General features: G+C 43.3%; 1 protein-coding gene across 3 annotated transcripts in view; it reads right to left on the bottom strand.

Moving 5' to 3' along the window:
- pvrl2l (PVR cell adhesion molecule related 2 like) overlaps positions 1-16,918 on the bottom strand; it is a 238,994-nt gene that overhangs the window by 83,491 nt on the left and 138,585 nt on the right. Inside the window, exon 7 of one of the 3 annotated variants that reach the window (XM_046417117.1) lies at positions 3,541-3,916. The exons of 1 other annotated variant lie outside the window; for it this stretch is intronic. In XM_046417117.1, the coding sequence (XP_046273073.1) occupies positions 3,723-3,916 (194 nt within the window). In that variant the 3' untranslated portion in view covers positions 3,541-3,722. Of the gene's footprint in view, positions 1-3,540; positions 3,917-7,058; positions 11,020-16,918 lie in introns of those variants that run through there. One more of the 3 variants, XM_046417115.1, reaches the window with a different exon arrangement.

Below are 16,918 nucleotides of genomic sequence, written 5' to 3'. Positions count from 1 at the left end.
TCTCTGCCCAATCAATATGAAACTACAGCTAACAACACACACGTCAGCGATTAGCTTCGTCACAGAGCAATTCAAAGCAGACACAAACTGCTCTGAGCTCCAACAGACCTGTAAGCCTCACAGCTTACAAACTGTGAGTCAGCAGCTCCAAGAAACCCCGCGTCACCACACAAGCTGAACACCCACACACACACACAGAAATATACATTTCTTTCCCGGGTCAAACATCCGATCTGCTCATTTAGCAGCTGACGCTCGCCGCCATCCATCTTTTCCCTGGCAGGAATATAACGCAGCAACCAAATATCTGGCCGGTCATCTGCGCTGACCTGCCAGATGATGATGGAGGTTTCTCGCTGCGATATGCACACCTCTGATAAGGAAGCAGAAAACATGAGCAAAGAAATATGACAAAATCTGACATCTACACAAGGATTCAGATTTCAGCTTATCTGGGGTTATGAGACATAAATGTCAGGTAGCACTTTGGGAGAGTCGGCCCAAAACAAGACATCTGTCATTTGACACAACTTCCACGGAAACTGTTTCCTTTTCCTTTTCTTCTTCTTCCTTTTTCTGTTTCAAAGAAATAGCAGGTAATTTGTATGTTTGCCAGGCAAAATGACACCACTCTCACAGCCTGAATATGTAATTCAGAGGTAATCAAGGGAAAATTTCATGTGATTTTCCCAAGACAAAATAAGTTCTAAGTAAATAAATAAATAAACAGATAACTAAAACAGCACCTCAACATTTAAATGCTCCATCTCACCATTTACTGAGGAGATTTCCGAAGCCTTGAGCTTTTTGTTAGGCTCTTTTGTTGCCAATTTCAGTCGAGTGCATAGCATCAGATGAGATGTGCCCATTCTCTGATGCTATTTGGGCTTCAGTTTGGGAAATAATCCTTGATTTTACCCCTTGATCAATATAAACAAACCCTTAACATCTTCTTCTGTCTTCTCTTCTGGTAAGGGGTAGAAGGATTCTTTGAGAGATGAGATATTGAAGGTATTAAAGTGTGAGTTTTTTCCTTCTCATCTTGTGTTTTTTCCACTCTCAAAAGACGCAGCGAGCGAGGCAGGAAGCTGGGCTGCTGTCCAACAGAGCAGAGCTTTGCACTGTGAAAACATGTGCCTTTATAAATGCTGTAATCTCACATTCAATCACAAAGTCTGGTTTTGATTGGAAGAAGAGAGAAGAAGCTGCCTGACTCTGCCCGTGGGGGAAGATAACCTCACTTGTTTCTCTGCAGTCTCACGTGTTTGAAGAATTAGAAATCTGCCTGAAATGCATGGCAGCCCGTCTAAACAGAGCAAATCATCTCTCTTGTTTCTGCACAATGCTGATTGATGATTTGAAAAATACAGAACATGGAAAAATAATCATTTACCATTTTTGCCATTTTTCCCCCCACTGAGAATTAATGGCAAAAAATAAGACTGCACGCCTGATGGATGCCAAAATGAATCTTCCTCCAGAAGCCTCACATTGAGAGGATGATGTTTCTCTTGTGGTGGATGTTGGAGCTGATTTTGAACGAAAATAAGATGTTGTCAACAGAGTAAGAGCAAAGGTTCTGACACGTGACATCAGATTCACAAACTCCAAGAACATAACATTCAAGGACTCAATATTTCATTCTGTGTGGTACAATATGATAAACATTCAAAGAAGCTCCAGTGTTTACTCCTGTAAACAAGTCTTAAAAACGCAAGGTTTTCCAAGGTTTTGTTGGTGTCCATGGACCAGAGAGCTCAGGCACCTCAGGGGACTGGGTTCACATGTTTTATTGAAGTGTTGTCAAGGTCATCTATACAGCTGGACAAACCATAAAGGTCTTGCTGAATATTTTCCAAATCTCTCAAGAAACTTTCAAGGATTTTCAAGGGTGGCGAAAAATCTGGCAGTCGGGTCCCGACTGCCAGAGTTTAGCTACATATTTATGTAGCTAAAAGGTCAAGTCAAGTTTGTCTGTGGGAGCTCTGAGTGTGGGTGTGTTTACTTTCATTTTTACGCCTCTTAATGCATTTTTAAGGAGCTGGCCTAAACATGACATTCTGATCTGTTTGCTCCTGTACATCGAGAAGGAAGCCAGCCAAAAGTGCCTGCTGCATTGATGAACTGCATCATTAACTTGAACGTTGTTGTGCTGTGACCACAGTATTGAGTGTCAAAGTAAAGATTAGTCAAGAAATGTGTGCCACAATAGATTATTCTTGGCCAATTTGCTTTTCAACAGTTAAATTCAGCATCAGTAAACAGGAACACAGCTTTATGTGACATTTTTCTTACGCCTTAACTTACAGGATGTCACAGACGGCTGTTTAATTTGCTATTTATTAAGGCTTTAGTTGATTTGACAAGCAAAAATGCCAAATGTTTGCCAGTTCCAGCTCGAGTTTTATGCTGCTTGAGACTGTTGCTTGACAAAAAAAGCTAGAAGACAAAAGCTAAACTAACCAATCGATTACAGAATATTCAACATTTTAATACCAAGATTGTCTTTCGTTGCAGCCATGATTGGACCTAAGCTATTTCAAGGTCATACAGTAGAAGGAAGAGGGAAGAAAAGCAATCAAAGCACAGCGCTGAAACACTAACCGTAACAAAGCTAGTTAGCTTCAGAGGGAGCTGCACAAAGTCTGTTAAATTTGTTTTAAAATTTGAAAATGACAGAAATTTTTGGGTGTGGAGAAGCAGATCTCCTGTAGCCCCTCCACCTCTCTGCTGGAGGCTCGCAGCTCCAGGATGCATTAAACAATATGAGCATAACACACCCGAATCTGCAGCGGAACTGCTGGCAGTCAAGCTGCATTATGGATAATGTAGGCACCGTGTTCTGAAGAAGAAGAAGAAGAAGAATACACAGGATTGAAAAAAGATGTTATCTCTGGCTCTGCCGCATTAAATTTAATATATATTTCTAAAGCGTCCATCATGAGTTCAACAGCGCTGCATTAGTGCAATACTAAATCAGTGGAGTATCTTTTAACTCCAAAACAGCAAATCTGTGAGTCAGTCTGTAGGTAAAATTAATTCCTTCGTGGACTGAGACAGAAAACTGACACGTCATGATACGCCAAACTGTAACATCTTCAGGATCACAGCCGGGGATTAAAACAGGTTGAGTTTGATCACATCATATTACAGATCGAGTGATGCTTTCAAAGTTACCTCAGTCTGCCTTGTGCTGTTGCCAACGTGCAGATTCGCCTCGTTGGGCCACTCCGAGCTCAACGAGGTCTCCTGCTGTGGTGTTCATTTCACATTTAGGATTAATTAGAGATCTAAAGTTCTGATTCACAAGCTGCATTACGTTGAAAACTAGTAAAGCAATGCCAGAAGTGCGGCGACGCAGTTTCTTCTGTTGGCACCACAAAATAAAATCCGAACTGTTTCCCGCACACGTCGGAGCATCAAACAGACTTCTGATTCAGCAGGGAATAAAGAGAGCTGGGGGTCATCGAGGCAGGAGGGAATAAAAGCCCCAATACCTCTCATCAGAAAGACGAGGTATTTCTTTTTTTTTTTTTTTAAAAAAGGCTTCAGTGGAGAAATGAACAGAAGACCAGCACACGTTTCTATGTCTAAACATCAGTGTTGAGGTCACCATCAAATATAAGGTCTGTCCTCTTTGGCTGCCATCATTATGTCAACTGATGCAGAGCCAAATTCATTCTGAATCAAGTCAACGGCTCAGCTGTCTGGAGTTCTGGATTTCATTGGATCAGCAGCAGCAGAAACAGAGGACACTTCAGAACCAGTTCATTAAAGAAACGTTCCAAGATCCTTAAGTGAGTTGAAATTTCATCTTTCACCTTGAAATGACTGAATAGAAGACGACTCTTTTCCCTGATGACAGGAAGAAGCGCTGAGCACCACTCATGCTGAAGAGCTGAGTAAACAGAAGAGGCTGTGACAAGGACAAAAAAACCAAAAACAATCAAGGGTCCTTGTTAGTGTCAGAATTTCATTTCATTTTTAAGAGATCAGATGACCAAGTCTTTTGCTAGCAGTCAGGGTCAACCTGTTCTGTTCTTCACTGTTTGAAAATAACAAGCAGTGCTTGTTAGAAGTAAGAAATAAAGCTGAAATATATATAAAATATTAACAATGGATTATCGTGATAGAGAGAATTATCACCCAGCTCTTCACTTCCCCTCAACGCCATAAAGCTATTTAGCATCTTTTAGCTCATTGCCCCTCCGGAAACTGAAATTATGACTTACAGTACAAAAAAATCTGAGAATAATAGGATCACCAATGGGTTTGATGTAATAAAATGCTACCAAATATCAATAATAATAATGACTTGCCTGCTTAGGACAAACCAACCTGAGTTACCACCTGACATCAGAGTCAGCAAGCAGGCGGACAAGAAGCAGAAACAGTAGATCAGACACAAAGATAATAGTTACTGTATGTGGTCCCCTTTGCCACTCCAAGCAGAGGAAGCAAGAGGACAAACTTGACTTTGATTTGCTGTTGATGAAGGAGTCCTTCAGCTCATCTCACAGGCCTGTGGGTCCATGTCATGCAAGCATGAACCACGGCTCTACAGGGAATACAGCTACAACTGCAAAGATCTCTGAAAAGCTCGGCAAAGGAATTGATTTTAAGCTGTTCATGTGCTTTCATCCTGAACCTACACACTGTGGGGGCAAAAAAAAGCAAAGAAAAGGAAAGAAAATAGCAGAATCTCATTTGAAATGAATGGACATTCATATGAACATGGATACATAAAACCTGAAATAACCTGGACCAAAACAAGACAAGACAAAACAAAAAAATCCATAACAAATTACATTCCTAAGTATAGCACAGAACAGTGCAAGAGCAGCACAGTGGGAGAAGAGGCAAAGCAGGACAGCACTGCATTAAGTAAATTGGTTACAGAGTACAATGAGACCTCTTCTAACCAGAGCTGGGAGGAGGAAACTTCATCCACATCTGCTGGAGTCTCAGCTGGCCTGGCAGAGACTTGGCTTTAACTGGATTAACAACAAAAGCCAAGCTCAGTAACTAATAGGCCTCTTCTTCCTCCTCTCTCTTCACTCTGTTTCCCTCCATCCCCTCGTTTCTCCCTCTCCTTCGATCTTGTCGTCTTCTTTCCCCTCCAGAGCAAAGCAGAGAGATAATGCGGAACACTTTCATGCCTTCTGCTGAATTAAACATGGAGAGAACAGCTCGTACTGGGCGCTAAAGCTGAAGCAAAAGAGCGAGGGAATATGAGAAAAGGAAGACATATACGATTCCACCCCTGCACAGAAGTCCCTGGAGTGCTGCTGAACATTTCTTTACAATTAAAAAGATCTGTCGCAGATAGACTGCGGCGAGAAAAGCTAAACAGGACAGCCTTTTTTTCGCTAATTGGCCGTGTTGAAAAGGACTGTCAGTTGTCGTTGGATGGAGGCAGCCAATCGCCAAGCGTAGGGGTGGCATAGCACTCAAAAATACTCCTCTGAGGCTTCCTTCCTACCTCCAGCTTTCATTGTCGGCTCTGTAAATCCCATCTTGCCAATCTCTTCTTCCTTTCACACACTCTCTGTCATCTTTACGCTGCAGCCAACCAATTGGGCTCCACAAGTAACAAATCTGCCCATCTCTTACTCCAGGCTCGATGGTGAATAATTGACAGTGTTTCAAACGTTCTCAGTCTCAGGTGGTTTACAAAAAAAACCCGGCAATGTCGTTTCATCCTCTCGGCAGGGGCTGGGGTTTCAGTTTCTGTTCTGCTTCTCTTTTTTTCAAACTCTCGAGTTCTCTGATCTGAGAAGAAAAAGTCTCCCTGTCTCTCCCCTCTCTCCCGGTCTATTTGGTATTCCCCAGATGGAGTACCGAGCCACCAGACTCACCCTCCATCCTCCCCTCCCTCTGTTCCACTCTCTTTTCCCTCCGACAGAGCCAAGTGACCTGTTACAGCGTCCTCTCCTTAGCATGGGCGCCACAGCCACAGTAGCAAGGAGAGGACTTTGCAGGGGTTGCGTTCAGGACTGAAATCCCCCCGCCCCCCCACAGAGCACACGCCATGTGAGGCGGGAAAGCAGGCTAAAGATCAAAGAGGGACGCTTGTAACTAGCGTGACCCCATTTTCGACTCAGTGGACAGGCTGCTGGGACAGTCTGCTTCACTCACCACAAAAAGGGCAGTTCAGGGAAGTCTTATTTAAGGATGATTAAATCTTATTTTTTATCATCTAACATATATAAAATACAAGCCACATTTGAATTGCTCCATTTGATTTGCTTCAAGGTGGCATTTCAACCTTTTTGTGAAGCTTCCCAGTGCAAACAGAATGTAAGTTTTCAGATCCATATCTCTGTTCCCCTTTTAACCCCGTTCACGTGAATTCAGCTAATAAAAAGATCAAGATTCTTATCTTGAATGTCTAATTTCCCACCTTAAATCAAGCTTTAACAAATTTCTCTGTCAGATATATTTATAGAGGCCTGATTTTTAACTTAATGACTCCTTTTAATGACTTAAATGTACACACATGTTTGTGACGGCACATTTCTCCAGGTTAAATCACATTTTACTTATTTGAAGAAGCGGATGTTTTGGAATTAAGGCACCAAACTCGATCATTTCCATCAGACATGCAGGTCTGATATGAATCTGGATCTCTTAGCTGTGGGAGATACAGATGTTCATACCCACAGAATGCACTGTGATGGGAGACAACATAATGGTGGATCACCCTGGTACAAGCACAGTCTGTACAGCACGACCAAAATGTGCCAAAGAGGTCAAAGTCTTCCCTCACAAACACTCACCGTGGACCAAAGCGTTACTTGTTGTTTAAAAACCTCTCAGGTAGCTTTCAGGTGTGCCTGTGTGGAAGCGTTCCAGGCTGCCGTAATAAAGGCTCCTTAGCTAAGCAAAACTTGATTCATGTAGCAGATCTGTTGAGGAGGCTAAATATCTCAGAGCAGGTGCAGTATATTGTGCTGAGCTGTGAAATGTGCTGAGGAAAGGAAGAGGTGCAGGAGTCTGGTATTCATAGACTGATAACACAGCTCGGCTTAATTAATTACCAGCTTTTCCACAGAGAATTGTTTCAGAAAGGGTTTTTTTTATTTTTTATTGAAAATGGGTTGTGCAAAAACAAAAGTTATGACTGGTGATGAGTTTTCTCACTAAGGGTACATACATGCTACAAGACTCCGGGACTAATTAGGCGCCAAAGTTGTGATCACAGTCGACTGTTTCGAATTATGTTGCTCCAAGAAATCCCTGGAGAAAAGATGTGCTGAGGCAAACGATAGCCAGACAGGGGGCAACTGTGCTGAATGCCTCCAAAAAGTCAGGGATTTTATATTTAGGCTGGAAATCATCATTAACATTTTAATCTCTAATAAGAAAAAAAAAAAAAAGATATTTTCCCTTTGGGAGATACAAGAAAGTGTTTCAAGCATAACAAATTTAGGTATCAATTCTAAGTTCAAATTATGAAGCGGATACACCCTGTATCTCTTATTCATGTACTATCAGACTTGTTTGCATCTTGGAGCATGCATGCACCCTACGGAGTTGAAAACACACTTTGACACTACTGCAAACTGTACTGCAGTGATACAATAAGCGAGACCTACAGTACTACATGTGACACGTGTGGCAACAGAGGTTACAGTATGGCTGTTTCTCACTTCCTTTAGAGATTAATTGGCAACCTGTCCAAACACACAGTGAAATGTTATGAAATGGCTCCACTGAAATGTGCTGTAACACAGCAGATATAACTGACTCATTTACAGAGGAACAGACTGCACAGTGCAGAACAACAATCAACAACAAGGGACCTGCTCTCGGGGGGGCAGTTGAAACCGACTTCCATAACACAGCAAAATCAATCAGCTGAGCTTCTGAATTCTAAATACTTTCAATTTACGGCCAAGCCCGTGTTCGGATCTGAAACCCACAGAACAGTAATAATAATAATGCTTTTTTGGGTAATAACATCTTAGTTATTATATAAGATATATTCTTACACTGTAATATGACATGAGTAAATAAAATGGGAGACTTATGGGTATGAGCAGTTTACCTGCTGTGAATGTACAGACGTTTTAGAGTGATGTATATCATCAGATTCCCTTTTCAGATCCTTTCCCATAAATATTACTGCCATAATTACGCAACACTCTGTGTACTTTTGACTGCAAAATGACTCCAGCCGCTAAAGTTGCTCAATCAAACACTGCAAGTCCACAGAAACTATGTGAGTGGATGTGCTCAGTGTGGCTGTTGAATCATGGAGCCCAGCCAAGCTAGTTTCCTCCTCTTTCACTTCTCTGCAGCCTTCATCACCGCCTCTTTTCTGTCTAACATTGACCAGTTTCTCAATGCAGGAGGGTTGGCATGTGATGCAGAGCCCCCCTCCCCTCGCCTCCCCACAGCCTCCCTGTGTCATCTCACAGCCATCTCAACACAAAAAACAATTAATTTAAAAAAAAATTGCCCATTTGATGGTGTGAAGGTGATGAGCAGGAAAACTAGGACTCAATAAGGCAGATGTTTGCAGAAACTCAAGAGCTGCATCTTAGGTCTTAAAACTCTTGCTATGCATTAGCAAATGTGTTAAAACAAAACATATCATAGCCATTCTACTTGTGTAGTGTGATGTGATGTCCAAATCATCTTCAATCAAGTTAAAAATTGCCACTTTTTCAATTAAGTTTTGCATGTTCGACGACCTCATTAAAGATGTCAGATGGGTTTGAGATTTGAGTTAGACTGCTCTCACCTCCTGCATTGCAATATGTATTAGGCCATGTCGTTCTGTCCAATCAGAATACAGAACATGGAATAATCCAGCACATAGCCTAAGAACATTTCTGCAGGACATGGAAAATGAATACATGAAATACAGCAGCCCCCAACAAAGCCGCAGAATATTTTGCCTCGCTGAATGCGACCCAGATAGGAACATAAACACGAGTTATCCCTCCTCTCCCTGCGCACAGTCAGTGCGGCACTCGCCTAAGCCGCCCATTATGTAAATAAAGAAAGAGCAGAATGAGAGAGATGTAATGTGTGTGTGTGTGTGTGTGTGTGTGGGACAAGGCGTCAGGGAAACACACAAATGGTGCAGGATGCATGTGGGCCAGACAGAAAAGATGCGGAAAGAGAGAAAGAGGCAGAAAAATAAAGAAAGAGCAAATACAGAGAAAGTCAGGAGGGACTTAAAGAGGAAAAGGGGGGAAAAAGAGTTGGAAATAAAGACAAGCACATCTTTTTTTTTTTCTTTTTAACCCATTAAATGAGTCATTAACGACCCAATGTGGTACTGTGTGAAACCTCCAAGGCTCCCGGTGCGTCTTTTCCTTAGCGAGATTGACACCATTACACAACAGTAACAACAGCGGCAACGACATCTACTACGACAACAAGAACAACAAGAACAACAACAACTGTGCTATAGTGAGACGACGCCCAATATATAGATGATGCACATCATTAACACCACAGCCAGCCACACATTAGCACACACTGTTAAGTCTCTTATGTTATTCAGTTTAGTGGCCCTCGCTTCAGCAGCGCCCATCAGGAAACCAGGTGGAGTCACAGGGTGGGGCGAGTCACTGTAAGCCCCAACAATGCCATCACTGGGATGAACAGAAACTCCACCATTGTTTCCGAGATGTCGAGTTAGTCCTTTTTTTAAACAATTCGGGTTAAGTCCCAGGCCTGTCCGAAGAGCTGGAGTCTGCAGCTCAGCGTCAACATCCACAGAAGCTGTTTGGACAGTTTTATGTAGAGCTCAACATGTTAATGAAGGCTTCTCAATATTAAACAGGAAGGCAATTGATGAATACTGTTGATTTTGGAATAGTGGATATCGTGCTCACGGCTTTGCAAATGACGGTTTATGGCAAGGTATAAAACACAAACAATATAGTCACTCAGCACGATCACACACTTGCAAAGCTGAAGAAACAATAACGTAGCAATAAGCAGCATCGCATCAGAGTCGTTATGGTTTTTGTTTGCTTTTCGCAGCCTTTTTTTAATTATGTTTTGTTATATTTGGCTGACACAGAGTGAAATCTGTCTCCATTATACAGGTAAACACAAACAGTCACATATTCAGCCACAGGGCACTTTTCCTTCATCAGCTCCACAATGATTTCATTTCGGCCCTCTGTTTCCTTTTTATTATTTTTCTTTCTCTCTTTTTATAAAACTGTACAGTCGGTGTCAAGCAGAGAGGATATAACTGATGGCGTCTTTAATCGGTTGAATGTAAAGCAGGTCGGTGCTGATTGAAGCGATGTTGATTTGTTGGGTGGCGAAGGGGACTGGCTCGAACTCCCCTCTTCCTCCATCACATCTCCTTTCCTTTGTTCCAGCTCTCACCTTTCCTTTCCCCTCCCTGTCCTCAGACATAAATGGCAGTCCGGGAAATGACAGAGCCGTCTCTCTGAGACTCCATGTCATCGTCGAGGTATGCATCCATTTCTTCTTCACCGCCGTGACCTATGCGGGCGTGATAGGCTGGGGGTAGCATGTTCCCGCCTCCCCCGACGCCTCCAAACCTATCGTATCGCTCCTCTTCTTCCTCCATGCTTTCATCCAGTTCAAATTTCCTCCTCTCAGCTTCGTCCATCTCGCCACTAAGGAGGATGTCGTGGGCGGAGGGAGGGTCACCGATTGAGGCATGGTGGAGATGATGAGGGTGGTAGTCACCGGCCTTTTCCGTTAGAGTCCCCGTGGCGTCACAGCCCTCCCGGAATGTGTAGATGGGCCCGTTGTTGTTTGCACCCGTCCCGTTCTTACTGCTGTTGTTGCCAGGCGCACTGAAGAGTAGGCGAGCTTTATTGCCATAGTCTCCGCCATTGCTGCCACCGCTGCCAGTTGCTATGGAGTCCCCGCTGCTGGGGTAGCCGCGTCTCTGCTGCCGGCGACTTCGGGTCAGGAGAACGGCAACGAGTGCGACAACCAATAGCAGAGCCAGAAGGGAGCCGATCACGGCGCCCGCCACAACGCCCGCACTGGACGGATCCTCCAAGGCTTCTGCAGAGGGATGAAGGGGTTGGAAGGAGGGATAGAAAAATGGGTGGAGGAAAAGAAAAAAGGGCAAGGAATTGATGGCTGTTTTTAAGGAAGTCTTGCTCAGTTTTGGAGGAGGTGATCACAGTTCTTCTTGTATTGTGAATGTGCTGTAGTGATAGTAGAAGTGTCTTCTTCTACGTGTGTTACAATCCTCTTACAAGTGTGTAGTAATGTTCTTCCCAGTGTAATCCCTTGGAAAGGGTGCAGTCAGTCATTGCTGGGATCAGGCTGAATGGGTCTCATTCACTCTCTCCGAGCGGCTCATTGCGCTGCATTTTGCAGACATTTCGCTCAACACACATGTCTGTCCAGCTGCTGGCACTTCAGTTTTTGTTGCCCCGCCCCCCTTTGCCAGCTGGGGAAAAGCCTTTACTACTGTAACGTCCTTTGTTATATACTTCATGTTGGTGTGAGCCAAGTTTGCCTCTCCACTCTTGTTTCAGTCCAAGATTGAAACAAAAATGAGAGATGAGTTTACAGCATCAGCAAAAAAAGCGGTTTGTTTTGTGTGTCGTGCTCTCTCTGCCATGAGTTAGAGGTATCGGCCCAGCAGAGACACACAGACAGACACAGAGACAGAAACACAGGACAGAGACAGACAGACAGAGGGGTTATTTAAAGAGGTTCAGTGGAAATGAGCACACAGTCGTGCCTGGATTGTGCCACAATGCTGAACATCCCTCGAGCTCTCCCATTTTTACCCTGTTTCTTTCCCAGCCTCCTAATTATACCCGGAGCTCATCCCTTTCTCATCCTCCCGTCCTCTGCTTTCACTGCCTCCTCCCCAAGCCTCTCTTATCGGTCAGCTAGTCAAACCGCGGGGCAGAGTGATCGCCCGCTGTCCACCCAGGACCAAGTCCAGATCTCACTGATCAGCAGCACACAAAGGTAAAAGGTTCACACTGTGGAGCAAGACTCTTGCCAAGACATTTTTAAAAGGATTCTCTGCCGGAATATGAGAGAGAGAAAAGAGGTCTGGCTCATATGGCGTAGGATTTGTATGAGTGGATTCACGCTGAGTTAAAAAGAGAAGAAAAGAAAGTGTCAAAACAGGCAAGGGGGATGCGTTGAACCTATAGCGCAGAACCACACAAGGCCAGCTAATGTTTTTTATTGTGTGTATTGCATGCTGATTTTTTCTTTTTGGGTGCGGCAAGGGCAGCGGAACGCAGAACAGCAGGGATATTTCAACCCCTTCCTGTTTTATGCAAATAACAGCGAGGTTCTGCCAGCACTCCTGGCAAACACAGCAGTGAATGCCAATCAAACAATCTGAGCTTGGCTGAAATGAGCACCGTGTGGGGTTATGTGCCAGGGCAGCACCAGTGAGAGAATGACATTATTTTTTTCTTTCAGTGAAATCACATTGGTCATCAAATAATGATCTGTATGGCACTGGTGAGTGTGAGTTCTGCTGACAGAACCAGTGGGGGGATGTCACTATAAGTGAGCCTGGATTGAGAGCCTGTGATTCATACAAATTGTTCATTCCAAGGGTGTTGGAGAAAAAAGAGGAGATGAAAGAGGAGAGGAACTGAGCGAGTGGAGAGACAACTAGGAAGAGGATCTTGTGGAGAGAGGATAGCAGACGAGTTAGGAGGAGAGGTCTCAATTTGATTTCAAACATCCTTTTGCTCTGGTCTCACATGGGGATGCAGGAGGGTTACGCCAGGGTGAGACAGACGGGTTGGGCGTATGAGGCGGGGCTCTTGGGACAGGATATGATGTCTAAATTAGGGGACAGTGTCTGGTGATATCCAATTGAAGTGACAGAAGGCATTAAGGATGATGAATCCAACTTTGCCTGTCCTAGTTTTGTCTCTCTGGAAACTTACAGACTGGCATGGCAACACCACGCCTCAGCCAAAGCGTTATTTTTATTTATTGTGTCATTTATATCTTAAGCACTAGTGGCATTTATCAAGTGCCTGAGTGAGAGACAGCTGAATAATGGTGTTTTGTGGAAGGTCTTTGGTGGCTGTCGTTCCTCTGTTAATCAAGTGCTTAAAAATCTATTATTCTGTATGGGCTATAAAGAACAAGGCCTCCACAAATGCCCATTAGGCCTGGCATGTTAATTTTTCAATAAATCTTGGGTCACATACAGGAGTAGCACAACAGTCTCTCCAATTTCCTACCAAAGTAAAGCTGAGGGATGATATCTAAACAGAAATGATCTCGTGTAAAGGAACTCTGTTGCTTTTGTGACGACTGGGAGGTACTTGCCTCCTCTTTGCGTTAGCGAATGAGGCCGACTTGATAAATATAGCCATAGCTGCAGCCAGAGAGAGGAGAGACAGTGTTAATACCTGATCCGAATGGCCACACCGAAGGGAAGAGTGAAAAGCTGGCTGTCATATCGAGGAAACATGAGACCATGTGCCATATGTGCTGAACATGTCCGTATTGCATCAGTCAACCCAGGACCTTATCTGTATGTTCAGGTTCAGTATCTGAATGTGGCCCTTCTTAGATCTCCATGGAGTTCAATATTTGAACACCAGGTTAGGAAATGTGCAAGACGGGTGCAGGGAATCGACATGTGAATAATGAAATACTGGAAGCTATGAATGAGATTAGTAAGTCAACGCTACGGCAACGTTCACAAAAAAATTCCAGCTCTTGGATGCGTCTTTGCATGTGTCGTGCCCCCAGAGTGAGCGGTGGGGGGGCATGAAGCCATCATGTTGTTTGGATACTGGGATAACGGTGCACATTTTCAGACAGTCTCTCCTGGAAGCCATTTATAGTGCAGTTCTCAGTTGGAAATCGACTAGTTGAGAGTGAGAGAGAGAACCTCAAACTCCCGTCTCCTTCTCACCTCCACACAGCCGAACAATCACTGTGTGAAGTGGGTGTGAATGTCAGATTGCTGGTTTTAAAGTCGGTTAAAAGCAGTTCTGACGGGACATACCTGGTCCTTAATTGGTTTGCATTCTGCTTCCTCAGTCAGAAACAAACTTAGAGGAGTATTTGACATTCAAAGAAACACGCTTATTCGCTTTTTTGCCAACAGTTCAGTGACAGGAAAAGAAATAGTTAGAGCCCATAAAAACCTCAACTTGTTTTTGGTGTAAAGATTAAACAAACACGATTCGACATCAGTGAGCTTTGAAGGTGTTTTGGTAGGCATATTTTTCAAACTTTGTACAGAGTCAGCTCAAATAGCCATTCTTTCTGCAAAACTAACTGCCTCCAGGTGCCAGCTCCACACTTAGTGTGCAGACATGAAACTGACACTGATGCTCTCTACTTACCGTCTCTTGGCAATAAAGTGAATAAGCAAAATTTCTTAAAAAGATACGACAATTTTCTGGCCAGTTAGGTGAGGTGATGGTCATACTGGACAGAGCATGGCAAATGGGCACCAGCCCACATGGAGGTCAATGTGAAAATGCGTCGACGTGAGTTCATCATGACACCATATGATCATGAATACCTTTCAAAAAAAAAAAAAAAAAAAGCTTAAACTTCATCTGTAAAGTAGAAAAGCATCTTTTCTCAGATGCAAGGTTTCTGCAGGCATTCTCAAACATGACTTCAATCTAAAACGCTAATGGATCCTGGATTAGCTCTGACAAAAATGTGCCAGATGCTTGATCAACGTCAGTGTCAAATCCTTGTCAACCGCCCAATGAGACGCTTTAGTAAACACCGTTCTGTGAACATACGCCCGCCGCCCCACCACCACCAAAAAAAGTGAAAAAGAAAAAGCAGAAAGACTATCGTTAGCAAGAAAATAGGCCATGCTTGTCATCCTTATTTCTCATCAACAGAAGCAGCCTGCCTGCATTAAGCAGCACAGTGATAAATGTCATAGAGAGAGGCAGGGGAGCTTATATCAGTCTCTGTATTAGTGTCATGTACATGGAGGAGATTAGGGGGGAGGGACAGAGAGAGAGAGAGAGACAGGCCAATGAAAACTATCCATTTCTACTCAGTTACATTCACCGCTGTAGGGATAATCTAAATGAGAAGATTTGGGATGCGGAGAGGAAAGGTGGAAAGAGTTACAAGGGAGGAGTGAGACAGACAAACATAGAAAGAGACAGAGAGGGAGAAAGAGACGGCAGACAGGAGCAGAAGAGTCTCAATAGTATGAAAGCAGAGGAATCTAAATAATCTTTTGTTGATCTCCTTCGCCACCTCTCGCCTTCCCCTTGCTGTGAAATGTTCTCTAAAATATGGCCTGAAAATGTGGAGAGCTGCTTCAAAAGTCATATAATAAACCCGAGGCGGTGACTGTAAAGGCTCCACAGTGGGAATTCTCATTAAAAGCAGCTTCTGGTCAAGGACAAGACATATAAAAATGTACCCACGATCATACTCCAAACATCAAAACACCTTATATTGGAAGATAAAATACTGAAGGACAAACCACAGAGATCCTCCTACTCAGAAAGAAGATGTGACTTTGGGTCTTAAATAAAATATTCGTTCCTCCTTTTTATTGTATTGGAAGGAGGCTGTAGGTATATAAATGTTCTTTATGTGTTATTGAAAAGCGATCACTTACTAAGCCTCTGGATCTCACATTGGTGGACTCATAAAGATGCCTGAATAATTCAGTTGTTAATATGAACTGCACAAAAAAACGCCATAAAATTACCACTTAAACGTCGACTTCGGATGACCTGTAGAGTACAGCGTGCTTCGAGGAAATTCAACTCCTCCTACACAAAGTCGAGCAGGTTCCTCAAAAACTAAGTAACTGCAATGTTCAGACAAAGGTCAGCAGCACTATCAGCTGCCGCGTTTCCCTCAGAAACGCACTGCAGAAAATTCATAGAACTCAGAAATGTCTTCCGCATAAGTAGGACAAACTTCATATTTACATGCAATCAAAATGGCTGAGTTCAACAGCAGCAGGCAGACACAAAGAGCCACAGGTACCAGTTTTACTTTTTACCCAGTACAAAAAGGGTTCTGGTATAGACACAGCGCTGCTATGAAGTGAAAATTAAAATAAGCAATAATATGAGTTGTAACTTCAGCATGTTGACCAAGCTGGTTTTCTCTGTAGCCATTCAAGCCATCAGCTGTTCTGAATATCTGAACGGCAAGATCACGAAGAGACCAGACAGCAAACTCAGTAAATACGTTTTCCAATGTGCAGAAAGGCCCCATCACATTACTGCATCTTCAGTGTAAAAGTACTTGTTTTGGTTTTGAGTGCAGGCTTCTCGATACTTCATTCAAGTTTTGGCATCTATCTTAACACACTCAAATCAGTGCCACGGGCGCAGATGGAGGATTTCTTCTATTATTATTGAAAACAGCTGGCATTTGTTGCAAGTTTGCTGTTATTTGTGCTTTAAACACCTTTAATGTCTTTTGCCTCTAGAGGAACTCTGCATCTACAGGCTGTCACTGAATATTGTCTTTCCATACCAGTAATTATTCATTTCTAAGTTTGTCTATTTATTTGTCCTTAATTCAGCATTTGTGCTGCCATAACAGTCTCGTTTCCCCTCTGGAGGATCGAATAAAGGATTATGTCATCTTAAAACTCTGGTCTGGTTTCTAGTATAGAAACGTGAGCTTTAAACTGTGTTCATGTTATGTTCTGTAATATAAAGCCATAAACAAATTATAGTAATAAGACTTAAGTCATGATTTAGCATCCCCACGTCTCTGGAAGGCACAGGCTCATAATCCTAGCAGATGTAAGTGGAGGTGGGGGAGGTAAGGCCCAGGCTAAATGTTATCGCAGCAGGTTAATGGGACCCGGAGGCAACTCCGACAGGAAATCACAGACGTACGGCAGGAATTTGAGGGTAACCTCCTCACTGACACAGCAAGCTGAAGCTAAATATTTCACTGCTGACTTCGACAAGATGCATTTTGAAGGACTTTATCT

This window comes from Scatophagus argus, chromosome 17 (assembly GCF_020382885.2).
Source record: "Scatophagus argus isolate fScaArg1 chromosome 17, fScaArg1.pri, whole genome shotgun sequence".
NCBI classification, from domain to species: Eukaryota; Metazoa; Chordata; class Actinopteri; family Scatophagidae; genus Scatophagus; species Scatophagus argus.
This window is presented reverse-complemented; position numbering and strand designations above follow the sequence as displayed.